The sequence below is a fragment of the Talpa europaea genome (assembly GCF_964194135.1).
Source record: "Talpa europaea genome assembly, chromosome: 7".
NCBI classification, from domain to species: domain Eukaryota; kingdom Metazoa; phylum Chordata; class Mammalia; order Eulipotyphla; family Talpidae; genus Talpa; species Talpa europaea.
This window is the reverse complement of record NC_140074.1, coordinates 53,484,209-53,503,875: the sequence shown is the minus strand read 5'-3', so window position 1 is coordinate 53,503,875 and position 19,667 is coordinate 53,484,209. Positions and strand designations below refer to the sequence as shown.

The window sequence follows — 19,667 nt, the reverse complement described above, 5'->3', positions numbered from 1 at the left end:
CTACATTCTACTTCCTTTAGCTTAGGTGTGATTTCACCAATAGCTCTCCTTTCTGTTGGTGTCAGAGGTGCTCTTTACCTATAGCTGATTTCCTAGAGGGCTGTGTGTTCATCGTGCCCCTGTTTTATGTAGTACCCAGATATTTCAGTAAACATTGGTAAGGTCCCATGAGTCTGCTGCAATGAAAGCAACAGGCACTTTGTCAGGGAAGCCATGAGAGTCTCGTGACTAATTTCACTCCCCCATACGCTGGGCATATCCTGTCTTCCCTGAACACCAACACAGTGGTGGGCTCCTTGGGAAACAGAGGCAATGGGAAGACTGTGGGTGAGGAACTTAATGGGGGCTTGTACCTTGCCCAAGGCAGCCCCATGCTGGGCTCCAGGAGGTCCCAGATCACGGGTGTGTGGCCCCTCAGGACAGTCTCTGGCCAGCCAGGAAGAGTGACTTTGAGCACAGGACTGGAGTTCAGAGGAGGGTCAGTGCTGGCACAGGAATGCGGGACGGCTCCATGTGCAGCCAGGTGTTTACAGATATGCGGGATCTCAAGGTCAAAGCTTATTATGTAAGTTTTCTATTCTGCTATAACAAATCACAAACCTAATGGCTTAAAATAGCACAAATTCATTATCTTTTGCTACCAGAGGTCAGAAATTTCAAATCGGTCAGCAGGCTAAGATCGGGGTGTTGGCAGGACTGGGTCTTTCTCAGGCTCCGGAGGAGAATAAGTTTCCTTGCCTTTCCAGCACCTAGAGGTCACCTGTGTTCCTTGGCTTCTAGCCTCATCATCCATCTTCAAAACATCCAGCAGGGCAGCACCTTCAAACAAATCTTTCTTATTCCTGCCTCGGCCAGATTTGCGCTCTCCTCCCTGCCTCTTTCCCTAATCAAGACCCCTGTGATTGCATAGGGCCTCCCAGGTGACCCAAGATGCCTTCCCACCTCACGACCCTTCATGCGATCCCATTTGCAAAGCCCCCTTTGCCATGTGAGGAAACCTATTCTGGAATGCAGATGTGGGCCTCTTTGGGGGTGGGGACGCTAGTCTGTCTGTCACACTTAAAATTCCCTTTGACAAGCTACATGGCAGGAGGGGGGATTTGAGAACCTGCATATCACCTTCATGCAGTTGGGGTGCTCTTGCCTAGGTGTTTCTGCCCTGGCATGTGTGGTTCTGGGTTATGGGACCCCGAGGAGGGAGTGGGAGCTAAGGAGAGAAGACTGCGGCCCGCAGGTTCTCCCATCTTCCTTCAAAGGACTGGGGAGATGGGATGACAAGGGTGAGGGCTGCCAGGGAGGAGGAAGATGTCTCAGTGGGTGTCCTGAGTGTGGGGGCTAGTTCTACCAGGCAGGCCCCATTCTCTGCCATCATGTGTTTGGGACAGGTAGGAGCTGTCACAAGTGATGGATGTGAGTGATTGAGCAAGCTCAGGCCACCGGTCCCCATGACCCTGCACAAGATGAGGGGGAGGCCAGGAACTGTCTCCAAGAAACCCTACCCTCAGGCCTCTGTGTCCCCCAGAGGTGCTAGTAGAGCACCATGGTGCTGTCCCCTGGGGCCAGATGCTGTGTCAGTGGCTGTGTCCAGGTCGTGGCGTGCTGCCCAGCCACTGGCCACTTGCCTCATCCCTGCAAGATCATCTCAAGACTCAGCTTAAGCTTTTTTAGGCTCAGACTTTCCCCCTTCTGTACCTAAGCCCGGAGGATACCATGCATCCTTAGAGTGTGTGTGCATTCTCTCACTCATCTCAGAGTTGTGACACCTACTGTTTCCAGACATGATGCTGAATCCAGGAAATCCAACCATGCCCATTGCTTGAGGGGCTGCTGTGTGAGTGAGAGTAGCTGTCACAGCTGTGGATTTACCAGTCAGTTCAAAACCAGTGAGCTGGACTCCTGAGTCCCCGTGGATCCCCATACCTGGTGACACTGACAATCCTGGTCCTCTGCTTGTTACCAGCAACTCCAGGGAAGGGAGAAAAGTCATAAATAAGTGGCTGACAAGTGGAGGGAAACTGGGGTTCCACTCAGGAGACCTTAGACTATGAGGTGAGCCCGTGGACAGGATTGGAAGCCTCAGAATGAGGGAGCCAGATCTGGGGAGGCCCCTCATATGTCCACTACCTGTGACTGCTGGGACAAATCACCACAAACTCAGTGAATTTGGAAGCAATAGAAATCCATTCTCTATGAATGGATATCAGGTCCACAGCCATGGACCTGACATCAAGGTGTCAGTAGAGCTACACCCCTCTGAAGGCACTGGGGGAGAATACTTTCTGGCCTCTTCCTCCATTGTGTGGCTACAGGTGTTCTTGGCTTATAGCTGCATCTCTCCAACCAACTTCTGCCTCTGTCTTCCCATGGCCCTCTCCTTCATGTCTCTGTGACCCAGATCTCCCTCTGCCTTTCCCTTATAAGGATACTTGCCATTGAATTTAGGAACTACCCAGGTAATCCACAATAACCTTGTCTCCAGACCCTTAAGTTAATTACATGCACAAAGACTCTTTTTTTTAATTTAAATATTTTATTTTATATAATTCTTACATCTTTTTTCATCTTTGCACAATGTATGCATTTTCATTTTGGTTATATTCCCCATACAATTGCCCCCTCCCTTGTTTTGACCCTAGTCCTTCTTCTCCCCGCCCCCACCCCTGCAGTGTGTCTCTGGTCCATAGTTGCTTGTTGATTTTGATTTTTACTTTGTATTGATTAGTCTTTTTCCTGGTCTCTTATTTAGGTTTTCTAAATTCCTGCTATGAGTGAGGCCATCAAGTATTTTTCTTTTTCTTTCTGACTTATTTCGCTGAGCATGATCCCTTCCAGCACCATCCATGTTGCTGCAAATTGCATGTGTTTATCTTTTTTGAATGCTGAGTAATATTCCATGGTGTATATGTACCACATCTTCTTGTTCCAGTCATCTGTTTTTGGGCATTTGGGTTGTTTCCAGAGCTTAGCTATTGTAAATAGTGCTGCTATAAACATAGGGGTGCAGGTGCTCTTTGGAATTGATGTTTCTGTGTCCTTTGGGTAAATACCTAGGAGTGGAATTGCTGGATCATATGGAAGCTCTATGTTTAGTAGGTCAAGAAATCTCCACACAGCTTTCCATAGTGGTTGGACCAGTTTGCACTCCCACCAGCAATGCTGGAGAGTTCCTTTTTCTCCACAACCTCGCCAACATTTGTTGTTGCTAGTTTTTTTAGTATGTGCCATTCTCACTGGTGTGAGATGGTATCTCATGGTAGTTTTGATTTGCATTTCCCTCATTACAAGTGATGCTGAACATTTTTTCATATGCCTGTTGGCCATTTGCATTTCTTCTTCAGAGAAGTTTCTTTTTAGCTCTTCTGCCCATTTTTTGACTGGATTATTTTCTGTTTTTGTTGAGTCTCATCAGATCAGCTCTTTGTAGATTTTTGTGATCAGTCCTTTATTGTTAGTGTTGTGTGCAAAAATGTTCTCCCAGTCGGTGGGGTTTCTCTTTGTTTTTGTTATTGTCTCTTTTGCTGTGCAGAAGCTCTTTAATTTGATGTAGTCCCAGCTGTTTATCTTTGCCTTCACTATCACTGCTTTGGGTAATGTGTCTGTAACGATGTCTCACGAAGACTCTTTTTCCATATAAGGTCACATTCACAAATTTGAATGGTTAGGACTTCACCTTATCTTGGAGGGCAGGGGCCTTACCATTCACTTCACTGGCTCTGCATTGTGAACATGCAGGTGTCACACACACATGCAGGCTTCGCATGGAGGAGGCAGCTACATAGCTACATCTGTACCCACAGGTATGCTCATGTGCAGGTACCACACCTGTGCAATAGATCGAATCCATTTTCACTTACGTACTTGCACTTTAAAACTTTCCACTTATATTCAATGTCGATTATGACTCTTTTAAGAGCTAACTTAAGATTTGTGGACATCTGAAAGATAGGCACTTGTCTTTGGATTTTTCAAAAGGAAAAATCCTTTGGCGCCATTCAATAAGTGCTCATCAGGTTTGGAAAGGGGAAAGCACAGCCACATGGATGCTACTTCATGAGGTTAGGTACATGATCTTTGGAAAACTTCAGCATTGCAGCTGGCTACTTCAGCAACTATAAATATGAAAAAAGTGGGAGTAGTTGGGATTTTGAAACACTTGTTCTCCTGGAATGATAAGAATTGGTGGTGAAAAAGAATTCCCTCTCTAGCATCCCAACCCCCTTCTATTTGCATACCTCTGGTGACAGGTAGCTCACTACCTACCAAGATCAGTTTCTCTTATTTAGAAAGTTCCTTTTGGTCTTGGGCCCAAGTCACTTTCCTGAATCATCTGCCTGTTGTTCCCCTCTCCAAAGCAGAGGTGTCCACAACCAGGTGCCCTCTCTTCCACATGACAATCCTTCAGGGCTTGGTATGAACCATCACTTCCTGCCTTGTTCTACTCTTCTACAAGCTAATATTTTAATTATCCTAAATTAATGATGGTTCCTGGGGAGCTCCAGCCCCAGTAAAAGTGACCTGAATTATTTAAAGATTTGAGTGTTTCACATGCCTGTTTATCCTAATTAGCATCTTAACTACAGCAGTGCCCTCTGCCTCTAACGAGCCACATTTTCACGTTCCATATTTTAATGGATTTTACTTGAATGAACTGTTTAATCAAGTGAAGACACATTTCATGAATGAATAGAAGTAAATCTATAATTATACACTTTAGTCAGGTAAGAGGAGTGACATTTCGGCAAGATCCAGCGCTATATATAGCTGGTGCATTTGAATGACAAAGTAGGTTACCTCTACTTCCATAGGAGAGTCAGGAATTCACTTTGCTCTCAAATTCATTTTGTAACCTAATTGGAATTAGGTTTTCAAAGAGTTGTAAAGTGCATGTGGTGCAGATAAGTTCCTCCATCTTTACCTGGGTCTCTGCCTTCCTGGATGATTCCTAAGCTGGCGCAGAGAACTCATTAGGGAAATCTACTGGCGAACTACTAGCCACAGAAATCCCTGGGGTCTTAAGGTCTCTGACAGTCTCTGTGGGCTCCACTGTGAAATTTACTGCTCTCCCAGAGGCTTCCCCACCTGGGACTTATGCTTGCTGTGTGGTCACTTTCTAGCTGTAATACTTTTCTCTTCTCTCTCTGTCTCTGTCTCTGTCTCTATCTCTCTTTCTCTCTCTCTCTGTCTCTCTCTTCCTCCTCCTTTGCTTCCTTTTCCCTTCTGGCTTGGTCAGGATCTTGTCATACTGCTGGAGGCCAGGATCAGAAAGATCTGGAGATTCAAAATGAGACGTAACTACTGGCTGTGGCAGGACTGGGCAGTGAAGGAGTCCCAGATGTGAAATTGATGGCGCAATGGAGCTGCACAAAGTGGGTGGGGGGGATAGGTTGCTTGGGGAGTTTCAGGCAGGCTGACAGCCCAGCACTGATCCTGGCAATTCTGTTGCTTTTAATGGGTTTACAACCTTAGCTGCACATTGGAATCTGCTGTGCAGGTCTGATGCCCAGAGATTCCAGTTGGTGCAGGAAGCAGCCAGGGCAGCAGTAGTTTGCAACACTGCCCTGTGATTCTGATGTGCAGCCCAGAGGACTGCGGGTGACTGCAGCCCCAGGCAACATCTTAACTCCAGCCTCATGAAAACCCTGAGCCGGCACCACCAGGACCACCCAGTTAAGTCGTTCCCACATTTCTTAACCCATGGAAACTGTGAGAATATATGCTTCCTGTTTTAAGTCACTACCTTTTGGAATAATTGGTTGGATGACTAGTATGGATTGGGTCACTTGTTGCCCCCTCCCCACCATCTCATCCAGCCTCCAGACACTCTTACCTGGGTGATTGCTGCATTCTTACTGGCTTCCTAGTCCTCATATGCCCTAGCCCCCCAGAGGCCCACAGCAGCCAGAGTTACCATTTTAAAGCACAATTCTAATCACACTACTCCCTCCCTGAAACCTTATAATGGCATCCCACTGTGCTTGGGGGAGAATTATCAGGCCCTCATGGTCTGTCCTGCCATCGATTCTTTCTCATTTCATCCCAGTAACCTTCCCATCTCCCTGGCCCAGCCTCTGCTTAAGCCTAGCCGGCTCTTGTGCTAGGTTCCCGGCCGGCTCCCTCCCACCATGTGCTTGAACTCAGCCTGGAGTCCTTCTCCATGCCCTGCCTCCTGGCCTGGGTCTAACTTCTCCATTACAGTCTCTCCCAGAAGCTTGCCCCTGAACTTGAGTGCCCTTGGTAAGTGGCAGGATGGTCATCTGATTAATGTCTCTTGCCCCACTAGGTAGACACCCAGGACAGCAAATGGCTTTGCACATCATCACGGACCTATTACTTGGTCACACGGTGAGCAGAATGGAAGGGACGTCAATAACAATCATAAATGAGAGAAAGAGAATGACGAACCACTAGGTTGCTGTTCAAAAAGGTGTTCAAGGCCTGAGGCCAGGCAGTGACTGGCATGAGATAGAGTTCCACTCTAGGAATGAAGCAGGGGCCCAGCTTGAGAGCTTGGGGTGTAAGAAGACCCCCTTAGGAAACTCACGTGTGCTGAAGCCCTTGGGCTCCTTCCATTGCCTTGCTAGCAGACAGAGTGTTCAGGGCTGAGCTAGGGGGCCTCTAGGGACAGGAAGCAAACTGGCCCTACCTGTGGGTAATAGAAAGTTGCAGGAAGCTGGCAGGACATGCAGATAGGGTCCTGGGACCCTAAAGCAGGACCTGTGAGTGGAGAGACAGACCGACCCCTGTGGTGATTCAGGATGAAGGCAAATAATATAATTATTTCATAAATCCACGACAGAGATTTTCAGAGAGAGGGTGTTGCCCAGCATCACCAGGAAGCCGATGTGTGTTTGGGGAAGAGGTGCAGGTTTCAGAGCAGGAAGGGACCTTGCACCTGGAGCGGTGCTATGCCATCCCAGGACTGGTGACAGCCTCCCTGATGAAACAGGTGGACCCATAATTGCTTAAAATGGGTCACTGGAATGTAATTATAGTCAGCCAGAAAATCCTTCCAAGAACTCAGTTCACCCATATTTGTTACCCAGTTTCATTTACTTCCCACATTTTTCTCTGATCTCCTTTTCCTCCTCCAGCTTGTCTGCCTCACCCCTGCATCTATAGGGTAGAGCTAGGTAAGGACTGGTTGTACTGTGCACTCAGTTGGAGGAACCAGGCCGTTGTGAAGGTGTCATTGGAATGACAATCCCTGTCACCGATCCCCCATGGCCCCGTGAGTCAGCTGGGAGGGAGATTGTGTGAAGACCCACAGGTCACAGCATTTTCTCCCTGCTCAGCCTGAGCAGGCCTATCCCCACAGCTCTGGCTTTTCCCCTGAAAGCCACCAATGCTTCCTGGCTCTTGACTTCTTCAAGATAATGGACTTCCCTGGACTTTGAAGTCAGAGTTCAAATCCTTGGATTTAGATCTTTGATTCCCAAGGCGTCATTGGTATCACCCTTGTGACCTTTGTAGTCCCCAAACCATGTCCTTGACCTCCCAGAAGGGTCCTTAGTTCCTGTCCTGGCCTCACCTCTTTCCCCTGAACCTGAGCACTTTTGTCACTGTCCCCATAAAGGCAACGGGAATTGAGCCCCTTGCTCCAGGTGTGGTCTGAGATGGACAGACCAGAGGGCAACTGCCGCCTCCTTCATTTTAGATGTGATGCCTTTTAAAATGTGGTTCCTAGTCCTACTCATCCTTTTGGCAATTGTCTTAGTTAACGTGTGGTGGTCAACTAATAGAGGAGGAAAATATCACCATTAAAAACATTTTTCACACCATTATCAATGGTTTGCTTGAAACTTATCCTGCTACCTTTAGTACATTGATCAATTACATTGTTGCTTTTCCATGTTTTGGTTATTTTAAAATACCATTTATTATCAATTTGCTTTTCCTAAAAAAGGTCCATTGGAATAAATACTCGAGCTGAGCGCAGACTTCTTGGTGCTAAAATTATGGGACGTGAGTGGCTGATCACACCGACCATCTGTTCTGACCTATTCTTGCTCCTAGGGACGGAACATCTGACAGGGTCCAGAAGAGGCAGCCTGGGACCATGTGGAGCGCGGTTCTGGGAGTCAGATGCCTGTTTCTCATTTGTGAAATTAGGGGTGGAATGAGGGGACCTCTAGGGTGTTTGGCTTCATTTGTTTTGAATCTGAGGCATTTTATCTGCTGTGATTACGTACAGCTTTCATGCACACACTTAGACATAGAAGGGTACCTCAAGCCACTGACCGCCTTGATGCCTTGATGCCTTGCCTTAGGCCTAGAAATACTCACTCCCACTTTTAAGCAGTTTTTAATGCAGAACTACAGCGTGTAAAGAGCCACTCCCCATTTTTAGTGTTCTTGCTGGACCCTGAAACACCCATGTGGGTGACCAGCAGTATCGCCCCCATCGACAGTGGAAAGACTGAGACTCGACAGAGCTCGAATCATTTCCCTCAGATTGGGTGGCGGGCAAGTGGGGAGTCGAGACCTGACTGTGCCCAGAAGCACGTGCACCGGCTGCGTTGATTCAGGAGGTGGGAGTGTGCGTGTGTTTTACAGTTGTTGCTCCGCACACCCTGATGGGGGCCTGCTTGCACCCAAAAAGGATTTGAGGCAGCAGAAGTAAATTGTAATGGCAAAGTCAACTCTTTCCCAACTGTTTCCCAATCTTCCATCAAAATAGACATAAAAATTAAAGTGGGCTAGGGTCACCTGATGGTGGCATTTCATTCTTCTTATAAAATATTTATCTCAATGTTTCAAGCCTTCAGAAGTGCACAGAACAACAAATGCTCATGACTTACTGCCCAGAATTAATAAATGTTCACATTTTGCTCTATTTGCCTCATATTTCTTTTCTTTTTTTTCTTTTTTAATTTTTTTTAAGATTTATTTTGTTTACACAAGAACCAGGGTACAGGCCAGATGTGCGGGAGGGTGAGAGGACTCACCAGAGGCAGAGCAGGGAGCAGAACAGGCAGACGGACCAAAAGCACTGCTAAGGGGAGTAGAGGGTGAGCCAGGAAAGGTTTGCCATGCCATGTGGGTAGCTCCCTGGACGGCCAGGGATGGCACCCCCACTGCAGAGGCTGCAGACAGCCTCACAGTGCTGCGCTCAACATCCTGCACCACCAGGGAGGCCCCTCATATTTCTTCTAAAGAATGAAAATACAGCCGTTCCCATTGAAATCCCCTTTTCTCCAGTAGTGGTGGCTTCCCAGGCTTCCCATCCTGTGACATTTAAGGCCAAGTTATTTAAATTTAATTTAAATTATTTAAATTTGGCCCTAAATAAAATATTGATATATTCATTGGAAGCCCACCACTTGTTGAGATAAGTGGTAAAATACACAAAACATAAAATTGACCATTTCAACCATTTTAAAGTAGCATTACAAACACTCATATTGTTTTGCAACTAGCACCACTTTTTCATCACCCCAAACTGAAACTTTCCACCTGTTAGACATAATTTCCCAGTCCATCTCCCCCAGCACCTGCTAGCTCCCATTCTACTTGCTGTCTCTATGAATTTGATTATTCTAGGAACCCCATATAAGTGGAAACATATGATATTTGTCCTTTGGTATTCGGCTTATTTCAGATGATATGAATTCAGAGTTCGCCCATATTGTAAGATGTGTTAGAATTTCAATTATAAAGGCTGAGTAATATTCCATGATATGAATATATCACAGTTTGTTTATTCATCCATAGGTGGAAACATTTTGGGTTACTTATATCTTTTGGCTAATGTGAATAAGGCTTCTATGAACATGGATGTACAAATATGTCTTTGAGACCCTGCTTTAAGTTTTTTGGGATATGTACCCAGAAATATTGCTGGGTCATGTGGTAATTCTGTGTTCAGTAAAAAAGCGTTCCAATTTCTTGACATCCTTGCTGACACTTATTGTATTCTGGCTTTTTTTCTTTTTTTTTTTTAATTAATAGTCTTCCTAGTGTATATGAACAAGAAATGCTTTTTAGATCATCTTCTCTAAAAAAGAAGAAACTGAAATCCTGAGAAGGGGAGGGTCACACATAGAGGCCAATGTCACTGGAATTTAGTGACAGCAGGACCTGAAATATGCAAACCCCAACCCCCTCCTTCTTCTTTCTACTAAAACCATCCAGTTTCCATTCATTCATGTCAGGAGTGCACAGCCATGACATGGGCCAGATCCAACTTCAGATTTATTTGGTCCTTACTTTGCTAAAACAAATAAATAAATAAAAACACAGTCATGTATCATTTAATGATGGGAATGCAGTCTGAGATATGTGTCAGTAGGGGATTTTGTCCTTGTGTGAATGTCATAGTGTGTATTTATACAAACCTAGATGGTAGCGCCTACTACATGTCTAGAGTATCTAGGGACTACCACCATATATTTAGTCTGTCATTGACCAAAATGTCATTATGAGGCAAATACCAAGGCTGTAGTACCAACATTTTAAAATGTAGAGAATCTTATATTTTAAACACATAGGTTTCTGATTTCCCTCTCCGAGATCAGTTCTGGTGATTCTGAATGAATGTGCTGGCATGGCATGATGAGAGCTGAGTAGCAGCTGCCATCTGGAATGGCACATGTGGTTCCCAGTTTGCCACAGTCCCTACCACTCCCTAATAGCAACCACGAGACTGCTTCACCGGTGGCTGGTCCCAGTAAACACTGGAGTTGGTAGTCTTATGCTTTCCAAGCACAAAGATATTAATCATTCCACGCATCAGTAGACATGTAGTTATGTTTAACATTGTAGGCCGCTTCCATGTCCCACTTATTCTTTCCTCTATTCTGCATTGTCTATCTGAATGTTTGACTATTTCCTTGCCCTAGACCTAAAGTAATATTGCAAATAAATAACACAAAATATAAACAAAGATGTATTTGAATAGTCTGATTTGGAGACAATATGATATGGCAGAGAGACACCAGCTCAAAAGTCTAGAGATTTAGATGCTTGTCCGGATGCTTCCAGGAAATTCCTGAACAACTTTAACAAGCCCTTTCCATGCCTGGCCTCCTTGTGCTCATGCATCATCTTAGGGTGGGACCAGAGCCTCCACAAGTTCTCCTGGGCACTCTCATTCATAATGAAGAAAACTCCATGCCTGCAAGAAAACTCTTATGCATGTTGGTGAAGAAAAATCCCTTCCCATTTGAGCTGCTTGCCCAGAATGCCCTTGCTCAACTGGCCCTTCCTATGTCTGCCTGCACACCTACCCTCTGCTTTCTCTTTGCTCTCAGGTGAGGAATGACCTGACTGGGGTCCTGTATGGTGAAGACATCGAGATTTCAGATACCGAGAGCTTCTCCAATGATCCCTGCACCAGTGTCAAAAAACTTAAGGTAGGTGCAGCTGGCCACGGCCTGGAAGACAGGCAGGTCACCATGCACATGTGGTTCCCTAATCCTCAGACTATGAAAGAATCTTGAGAACAGGTTGTTTCATTTCCTCCTTGGCATCAGGGGCATGGCAGGAAAGGTCTAAGGGGCTGGATTTTCTTGGCTTTCCTCTTGCCTGTGGTCTAGCACTGGCCTAAGGTCCCATTGTCTGGTGCACAGCCAGGGAGAGCTTACTCAGTTTTGTATCTGTCAACCCAGCCTGAGCAGCAGGCCAGGCGTGAATTATTACCTTCTCAATTGTGGAGCGGCTCAAGGAGAGGAACTATCTTGCCAAAAACCACAACGAAGAAGCTGTTTGGGGACCTAAAGCCCAGCTCCTGACCCCTCCACTGACACGCATTCCAGAAACAGAATGGGCCAAATTTGTCGGGGAGTGAACCATCTCTAACTGCCACTGGTAGTTCCCGCCGCCAACAGTCAAACATCTTGTTTGTGCCAGACCCTGCCCTGGATCAAGGGTGCCATCAGCCTGCCCTCTGTCCTCAGGTGGCTCACGGCTGGTAAGGGAGGCAAATACCTCCCAGGAGAAACAAAAACAAAGGGAACAGGGAACAAAGGGAGGGAGTGACTTATCCTCCCCAGGGAGAGGGCTCAGACAAGCCTCCAAAGAGGGCAGCTTTTGCCCCTGGCTATAGAGGAGGAGAGGGATGGGGGCTTTAGCCCTACAGGGGTGGAGGGCAAAGGTCAGAGGGCAGGACAGTTGTGCTTGCCTGGTGCCTGAGAGCTGCAGGAATTCCACTGAGGCTGTAGTGTCGGGATAAGGGCAAGATACTGGGGTTGGAAATAGAGTTTGGTATCAGTTTCCATAAGCCGTCAATGCTGAACTCAAGAAGGCTGCTCAGGCTTTGTAAGCAGACACAGACGTAGTTATCACTGTCAACTCCTGCTTTTGTGCTCTTGCATTTCCCTGCCACATTGAAAGTCATTGGCAGGGAGACTCCAGATGCTAACTGCTGACATGTCCCTGCTATCTTGGGTGGGTCCCAGGTTTCACCAGTGGGACCAGATGGCAGTTTGGCGCTCTTGTCTTCCAAAACCCTCAGTTCACAGATGGGGAGACTGAAGGTTAGAGATGGGGAGCAAAGGAAGCAGAGCACCCATTGTTTGTGACTTGCTTAGGAGCAGACAATAAATCTGCTTCATCTCTGGGAGCCCGTGGGATGGGGAAACTGTAGTCGGGAGAGCCTGCCAGCAACCCAGGTGACGAGACTGGATCTGCCCGAGCTCCCTCCTTGCAGGCTTGTGGGACCTACAAGTCTCTGAGGGGTGGGGTGCCCACGCTCCAGAGAGCATCTGGGCAGAGGGGAGGGGCTGGAGGGAGAGGCCTGGTGCTGCGCTGACATTCTCCTGCCACATGCAGCGTCTCCCCAGGGTGGGCACTTGAAATAGCTTCCTGTGCCTCAGAGGCCCAACAGAGTTCTGTAGGCTTTAAACTTTAAAGAGCCTTTGTGCGTGGAGCAGAAGCACAAGTTGAAAGTACACAAGAAATTAGGGATGGAACTGGGCACTCTGCTCATCCACCAACTGGCCAGCAGAGGCAGGAGTGATAATTATGATGAAAATAGCAGCAGCCTTTCCTGGTCACTGACCAAGGGCCAGGCCCCATGCAGAGCCCTTGAGCTTCACTTTCTCGCTCAGTCCTCCCCAGAGCCTGGGGCAGAGGGCATTTTTGTCTCCCTATTTCATAGATGGGGAGCTTGAGGCTCACAGAGGTTAAAGAACTTACCCGAGTCACCCAGAAAAAAGCAATGGGTTGGAATTCAACCTTGATCAGCTTGGATCAGGGCAGGGATTTCCAGGCAACACACAGGTCCAGCTTCTCCACTACCCGGAACAGCAGTGGTTCTGAGGTGGGATTCTCAGACGACACGTAACGTGCCAGGGAGAGAGCAGGGCAAATAGGTCAGCATGCTCAGCCTATGGGCAAAGGATTCCTTTTGTGTGGCGTGCTCTTCCCCAGACTCCTCCTCCCTTTCCAGCCTCTCCTCTTTGCTCAGCTGTCCTCCCTAATAGCTTTATTTAAATCTCAGTCCCAGCCCTTTCTTGGGTATCTGCCCCAATTACTGTTGGGGTCAGCTTTCTGTCTATGTGGATACATTCCAAACTTTAAATGCATTTTTTTGAGTCTTGGCCAAAATTTTGAAGATGCCATGAATATCATTTTGAATGTGTGTAAATATTTGAAAGAGAAAAATAAATAAATAAATCTAAATCCCTGTCCTCGAACATCCCCCTTTCTGCCTTTTTTCTCCAGTTCATTGATAGACAGCTGTATTCATTTCCTGGGGTTGTCATAAGAAAGTGACACCAACTAGGTGGCTAAAAATGACAGAAATTTATTCTCTCGTATTTGGGAGGCCAGAAGTGCAAGATCAAGGTGCTGGCGAAGTCATGCTCTCTTGAAGGCTCTGGGGCTCCTCTGAGCTCAGATGTCAACAGTCCATGGTGCTCCTGACTTGATTCTAATCTCTGCCTCAAATGGCATCCCCCACCCCCGCCTTTCTCTTCACTTTGTCTTCTTATTAGGACAGTAGTCATGTAGGATTGAAAGCATCTCTGGCGCCACATGACTTCATCTTAACTAATTACTGTCTGTAGCAACTCTTTCAAATAAGGTCACATTCTGAGGTACAAGGGGCTTAGTATTTCAACATATCTTTGGGGAACACAATTCAGCGCATAACAGCATCCGACCTGCTATTAATTTTACCAAATTGTGTTATCATCTGTCTCCTCCCACTAGAATGGAAACCCTAGGAGACAGCCGTTTCTGACAGTCTCAGCCAAACCTAAATTGCTCAATAAAGTTGTTGAGAGTGTACAAATGAAACACTGAGTCTGAATAAACAAATCCAACACAGACCACGAGGATAAAATACTCAGGGGCAGAGAAAAGTAACTCTTGGGAAGCTCAGAGAAAAAAAGTATCTCTGCTTCCCTGTGGAGGAGAAAAAGAAGGAGATAAAGAGGACAAGAAAGAAAATAATACAACAAATAGCAGGATCAAAGCTGCACTGCAAGGAGTAGAGAGCAAAGTTAATGCCCAGGAAATGAAAGTCAATAATAAAGAGGACAAGCCTGAGATGCTTTCCCAGAATTCAAAGGAAATAGTCAAAGAGATCAATCTACTGAGAGAAAATAGTAGTTATGGATATTGAAGAGGAGAAAGCCTAGAAGAAAAGCAGATGAATGAGACAAGCAAAATAGCTTGTGGCAATCAGCATACCTAGCTGGTTCTAATATCTTTCTTCATTAAAAAGAACCAGAGCTCCTTGGAGAAATGGCTGATTCTGGGGCGGAGACAGGAAATACACAAGATGACCCTGGAATGTCTTGTAGCAGCAGGAAGTCAGGAGGTGCTCAACACATCCACACGCCCTGATGAATTCTGTCAAAGGAGCTCAGCTGCCAACGCAAAGAGCTCCCAGTGGCCAAAGCTGGGACAATTCAGCAATAAAATAATAGTGCTGGGTTATAACCCAACGTATAAAGCAAATATCCATTCACACCCATTCTTACATGAATAATTTAATAAATACGTGGTCGTGATGGTGTTGGGGGGAATCCATCGACCAGGCTGCGGAATTCCAGAGTATTTATCTAGGTATTTTATGCACGAGGAGGTGGAGCTTAAATGCCCACTTGTTAAGTGACTTCCTTCCAAAGACTATATACAAAGATGGGGGAAGAGAGTGACTTGACAGAAGAGAAGTCCAGCAAACCCTACCTTGGCCAAATGATCAAGGTCAACATCACCAGTGATGGGTTGTGTTGATGGAATGTAATCCCTGATATGTTGTGATGAGCTGGGCACTTGACTTCTGTGGTCTTCCTCCCCAAAACCCAAAACCCTAATCTAACCAATCTAACCCCAATCTAACTTCAGGAAAATTCTTGTTACAGTCCGGTCTACAAAATACCTGCCAATACTACTCAAAATTGTCTAGATCTTCAAGAATAAGGACTAGCTGAGGCAAAAGGAGACACCACAGTTAAATACAATGTGGTTTCCTAGACAAGGTCCAGGAGTACAAAAAGGATATCAGAGGAGAAAAAACTAAGGAAATCTGAATTAAGTACGGGCTTTAGCTAATAATAATATACCAATATTGGCACATTCATTGTAACAATGGTGCTACTTAAGGTAAAATAATAAATAGAAGGGGAAAATAATAATAAAAGGGGAAACTGGGTGAGGGGCATAGGGGAACTCCATATCCTATCTTTGTAATTTTCTGTAAATTTAAAGCCACTTTCAAGAAAGTTTATTTTTAAAAAAAATAGGAGACAAACTTTAGTGGACCCAAGGGAGACCTACTAGATTGAACCATACAGAATTGCCGATATTCAACCATTTTTGAACTACAAAATCAATAATTTCCTAAGTGTAGACTTTATGTGCAGACAAACCAGACTTTCTGCATTCTAGCAGAACTGGCAAAAAGAGAGTCAGCCCTAGACACATTTTTGGCAAAAGTTTTGAAGTAGAAGCATACAGGGGAAAATCTACAAGTATCTAGGTCAGAAAAAAAAATCAAATTTCCCACAAAGGTGCAAAAACCAGGCCACCCGACTTCTCCACAGCATTCTATCTCAGAGACAATGGCACAACTGGGAGACATTCTCAAGTATGTGAGGCTCACAGGATGTACTAGCTGCACTTCTTGAAGTTCATTCTGGAAGCCCTAGATCAACCAACCAAGGACCATGCTGACTGTGTAGCAGAGGTCATGATAAAGACAGCTAAGCAGGGACCAGAGAAACCATGGAAGAGCCAAATCTAAATAGTTGTTATAAAAGTGTGTACAGATGCAAACACTCATTTTGAAAGCAAATATGCAAATACATATAATGCAAACATAGATACTGTAATAATAATAATTGAGGTATGAAAATGCAAATTCCATGAACAGAACCAGAGAGGATGTGAGTGAGTTTTAAAAAAAAAGAAGTGCCAAATTCAGGGACTCCAAAGGGACCTTCTTGCTCATGCATTTCCTAATGAGAGAATATTAGCTAAAGAAATCTATGAATCACTTAATGGTAAATATACTTATTGCAAACATAACTGAAGCTTTTGAAACAAAGAAGATAAAAGCCAAGAAAATCTAGTCCACATATTGAAAACTAGAAAGCATAAAGTTTAATTGCCAACCAAATATATTCATTCTGACCATCAATTCAAATAGGTCAAACTAACTATGAAAAAGTAAAGACTTCCAGATTGTGTTTTCAAGAACTAACTATAACTATTGATATTTACAACAAAGTGACACAGAAAATTTCAAGGTAAAAGGCTGGGCAAAGGTCTAACAAGCAAGTCAACGGAAGCAGAAATTCCGGTGTTCATATTTGAGCAAAGAGAATTCCAGGTGCTAGTGTTAAACAGGGTTAAGGAGAGTTGTTTTCTATAGAGACGGGTACAATTCACTGTGAGAATAACACATGCATGGACCATTACTGCTCTAAGTTATATTTCACTGAAATATATAAAGAAAAGCCTGGTAAAAACGCAGAGGGAATTGACAAACACAATAGTATCGGGAGCCATTCTATCTCTCTCTCTCTCTCTTTCTCTCCTCAACCCCTCCCCCTCCTCCCTCTCTTTCACAGATCAGCCAGCCAAAAATAAACAAGAACATAGAAAAACTGAATAATGAAATTAATAGGTGGTTTGGCAGATCAGATGTGTATCCAAGTTCGTATCAAGAAAATCAGGAAAGAAAGCCATCTCTGTGTGATGGCCTTTTAAACTCATTCAGCTCCAGGCCCTTTCCTAACAGGGACCTTTAAGTGAACTCTTACCAGGCTGGGCTGGGAGCCCCCCCCCTGAGCATAGGCCCTGTGGTGGGGCAGCGCCAGGCTGCAGATGTGCCTTTTTGTTCACTTCAGCTGCTGCATCTGCCTTCCTTGGGCTGGGACAGCCCATTCCTTTTAGAGGCTTTCACAGGGGAAAACTTTTCTTGCCTTTTCCAGCTTCCAGAGGCTGCCTGCATGCCTTGGCCCCCAGCCCCTTCTTTCCTCAAGGCTGTCATGGGCCAGTTGTCTTTCTCAAATGGCATCTCTCACCCTGACTCTTCTGCCTCCCTCTCCCACTTTTACAGACTCTTGTGGTGACATTGGTCCCTTCTGGATAATCCAGGAAAACCTCCCTGTTTTATAAATCAGCTAATTAGCGACCTTAGTCCCATCTGCAATGTTAATCGGTCCCGTGTCTTGTCACATGTTCCACGTGCCACTCACAGGTCCCAGGGATTAGTATGTGGGCATCTGCTGCTTTGGGGAGGTGCAGGCTCTTATTCTGTTATCACCCCCAGGAGCACCGCAAAGATAGGCCCTGAGGTGGACTGTTCCCTTTGCTCCACGGGTGAGTCTTGGTGAGAGTATCCTCCTACCTCACAGACCAGGAGCCCCTCCGGACTGCCTGAAACTGAGGTCCACACTTGTCTCTTAGGGGCACACAAAGCTACAGAAAAAAACATGGTGTGTGTTCCCAGGGAAACAGTTTACTGGGAGACATGGGAAGAAAAGCATTATTTTTATCTTAAGATAAACACAGGTACATTATTAGAATGCTAAATATATGTGAATTTTCGAGATAAAATAATAAACCTCAAAGATAGGCCTTGCTTTGCCCTGGGTTGCCACTGGCTGCTGGCTCAAGTGTACCTGTCTCCTGCTTCTTTGCCTGTGGGGACATTTTTAGTAAGGGGGAAAAATGTCTATGAAACACTAATTTTAGCAAAATAAGAGAGCACTCTTTCTGGGTATGGAATCAGTGTTGGAGCCAGGAGGGATTTTGGGAAACATGTAGGTGATCCCTCCCTGCCTTACCCAAAAGTCCCCTAGCCAGAGAGAGGGGCAGGGGTGGGCCTGGGCTTGCAGCCCCTTTGCTAGTGCCGCTGTGGGTCAGGCCCTCCTGGCCTGCATCCCGGCCAGCCTCTGGGGCTCGCCACAGCACATGTCTTTATACAGCATCTTACCAGGTTTCCTCTGTTTTTTTCACCAGCCCAGTGGGGGAGGCAGGGTGTGGCTGTAGAACTGGGCCCCTGAGAAACTAGGAAGCAATAGAATGGGGGTGGAGACAGATGCATAGGTAGCAGGAGATGCTGTATAACTCAGAGGTCGGTGTCATGGCTGACCTTGCAGGACTCCACACTCCTGCCACAACAAAGGCAGAGTGGGTGGCCCTTAATCTCCCTAGCTTTCTGCTTCCCTGCTCGTTTAAATGCAGAACTGCTATTTTAATGTCTCAGAATTACATGTACCACCTAAGTTCTTTCACTTTAAAATCTGCATGACTGCAGGTTATAGCTGCAGGCTGGACAGCTCGGCTCAGCCCGGGTGGGGTTGGCTCCTTCAGCTTGGGTGGCAGAAACATGGGGTGGATGATCGAGCCTCAGGCTCTGGGAGCCACACCAACCTGGGGTCTGGGCCAGTGCCACCACTTCCCACCTTTGTCACCTGGGGTCTTAGGTTGAGCTCCCTAGAAACAGAGCCTGACGTTCTTGTGAAAGCGATTTATTGAGAGTGGGCTCGGGAGGAAGGGAAGCAGGGTAATACAAAGAGGGGAGCTAGGCCGGAGTGTGTCTTGGCTGGAGATCAGTTTAACCTGGCCCCACACAGGGTCTCTGGGGCACAGACTAACCCAGATTTGGTTTCACCTTCCAGAGGAACCCAGAGTTTTCTACTTGGGTCACTGCGAGTGTCCTTTGCTACTGTAGGCTGAGGGGACAGCCTAGCCACAGCGCTTAGCACCAGGACTGGGAAGAACATGGGAATTATCATTTCTATTGAGTTGCTTAGGATCCTCTGCAAATTGTGGGTCATACATTAGTTCCTAGAATTGGGTCATCCTTCTTAAGTGTCGTGTGTGTGTGTGTGTGTGTGTGTGTGTGTTGGTTGAGTGTGTGTGGGGGGGGTGAGGGGTGGGGAGTTGCGCCCTTTAAAGGCCTCAGAGACAAAGGGCTCCAGACAGCAGATGAGAGGAGCCCAGGAAAGAGGAAAGAAATCTCAGGGTTGGAGTGTTGTAGGGCTCCTCTCCAGAGAGTTTAGTGGGTATCCTGCCTCACACATCCTGTGTGTGCTGTGTGGAGTCAGCTGGTCAGAGCTGGTCAGCTGGTCGGCTGAGCTCTCCTTCCTTGCTCCTGCCCCTCCCCATGGCTGTTTGCCGCCATCTTTGTCCCCTCCCAGCTGTGGCCCTTGAGGATGGAGCCGAACTCTCCACTGTGGTCTGCTGCCTTAGACCTAGCCATTCAC

The 19,667-nt window shown here is 46.2% G+C and overlaps 1 protein-coding gene across 1 annotated transcript in view; it reads left to right on the top strand.

Annotated features, from left to right (window-relative positions):
* Positions 1-19,667, top strand: part of GABBR2 (gamma-aminobutyric acid type B receptor subunit 2) — a gene marked incomplete at both ends in the record, with an annotated part of 333,143 nt that overhangs the window by 158,348 nt on the left and 155,128 nt on the right. The window contains one exon of the mRNA XM_084237329.1: positions 11,250-11,351. Within this exon, the coding sequence (XP_084093455.1) occupies positions 11,250-11,351 (102 nt within the window). The remainder of the gene's footprint in view (positions 1-11,249; positions 11,352-19,667) is intronic.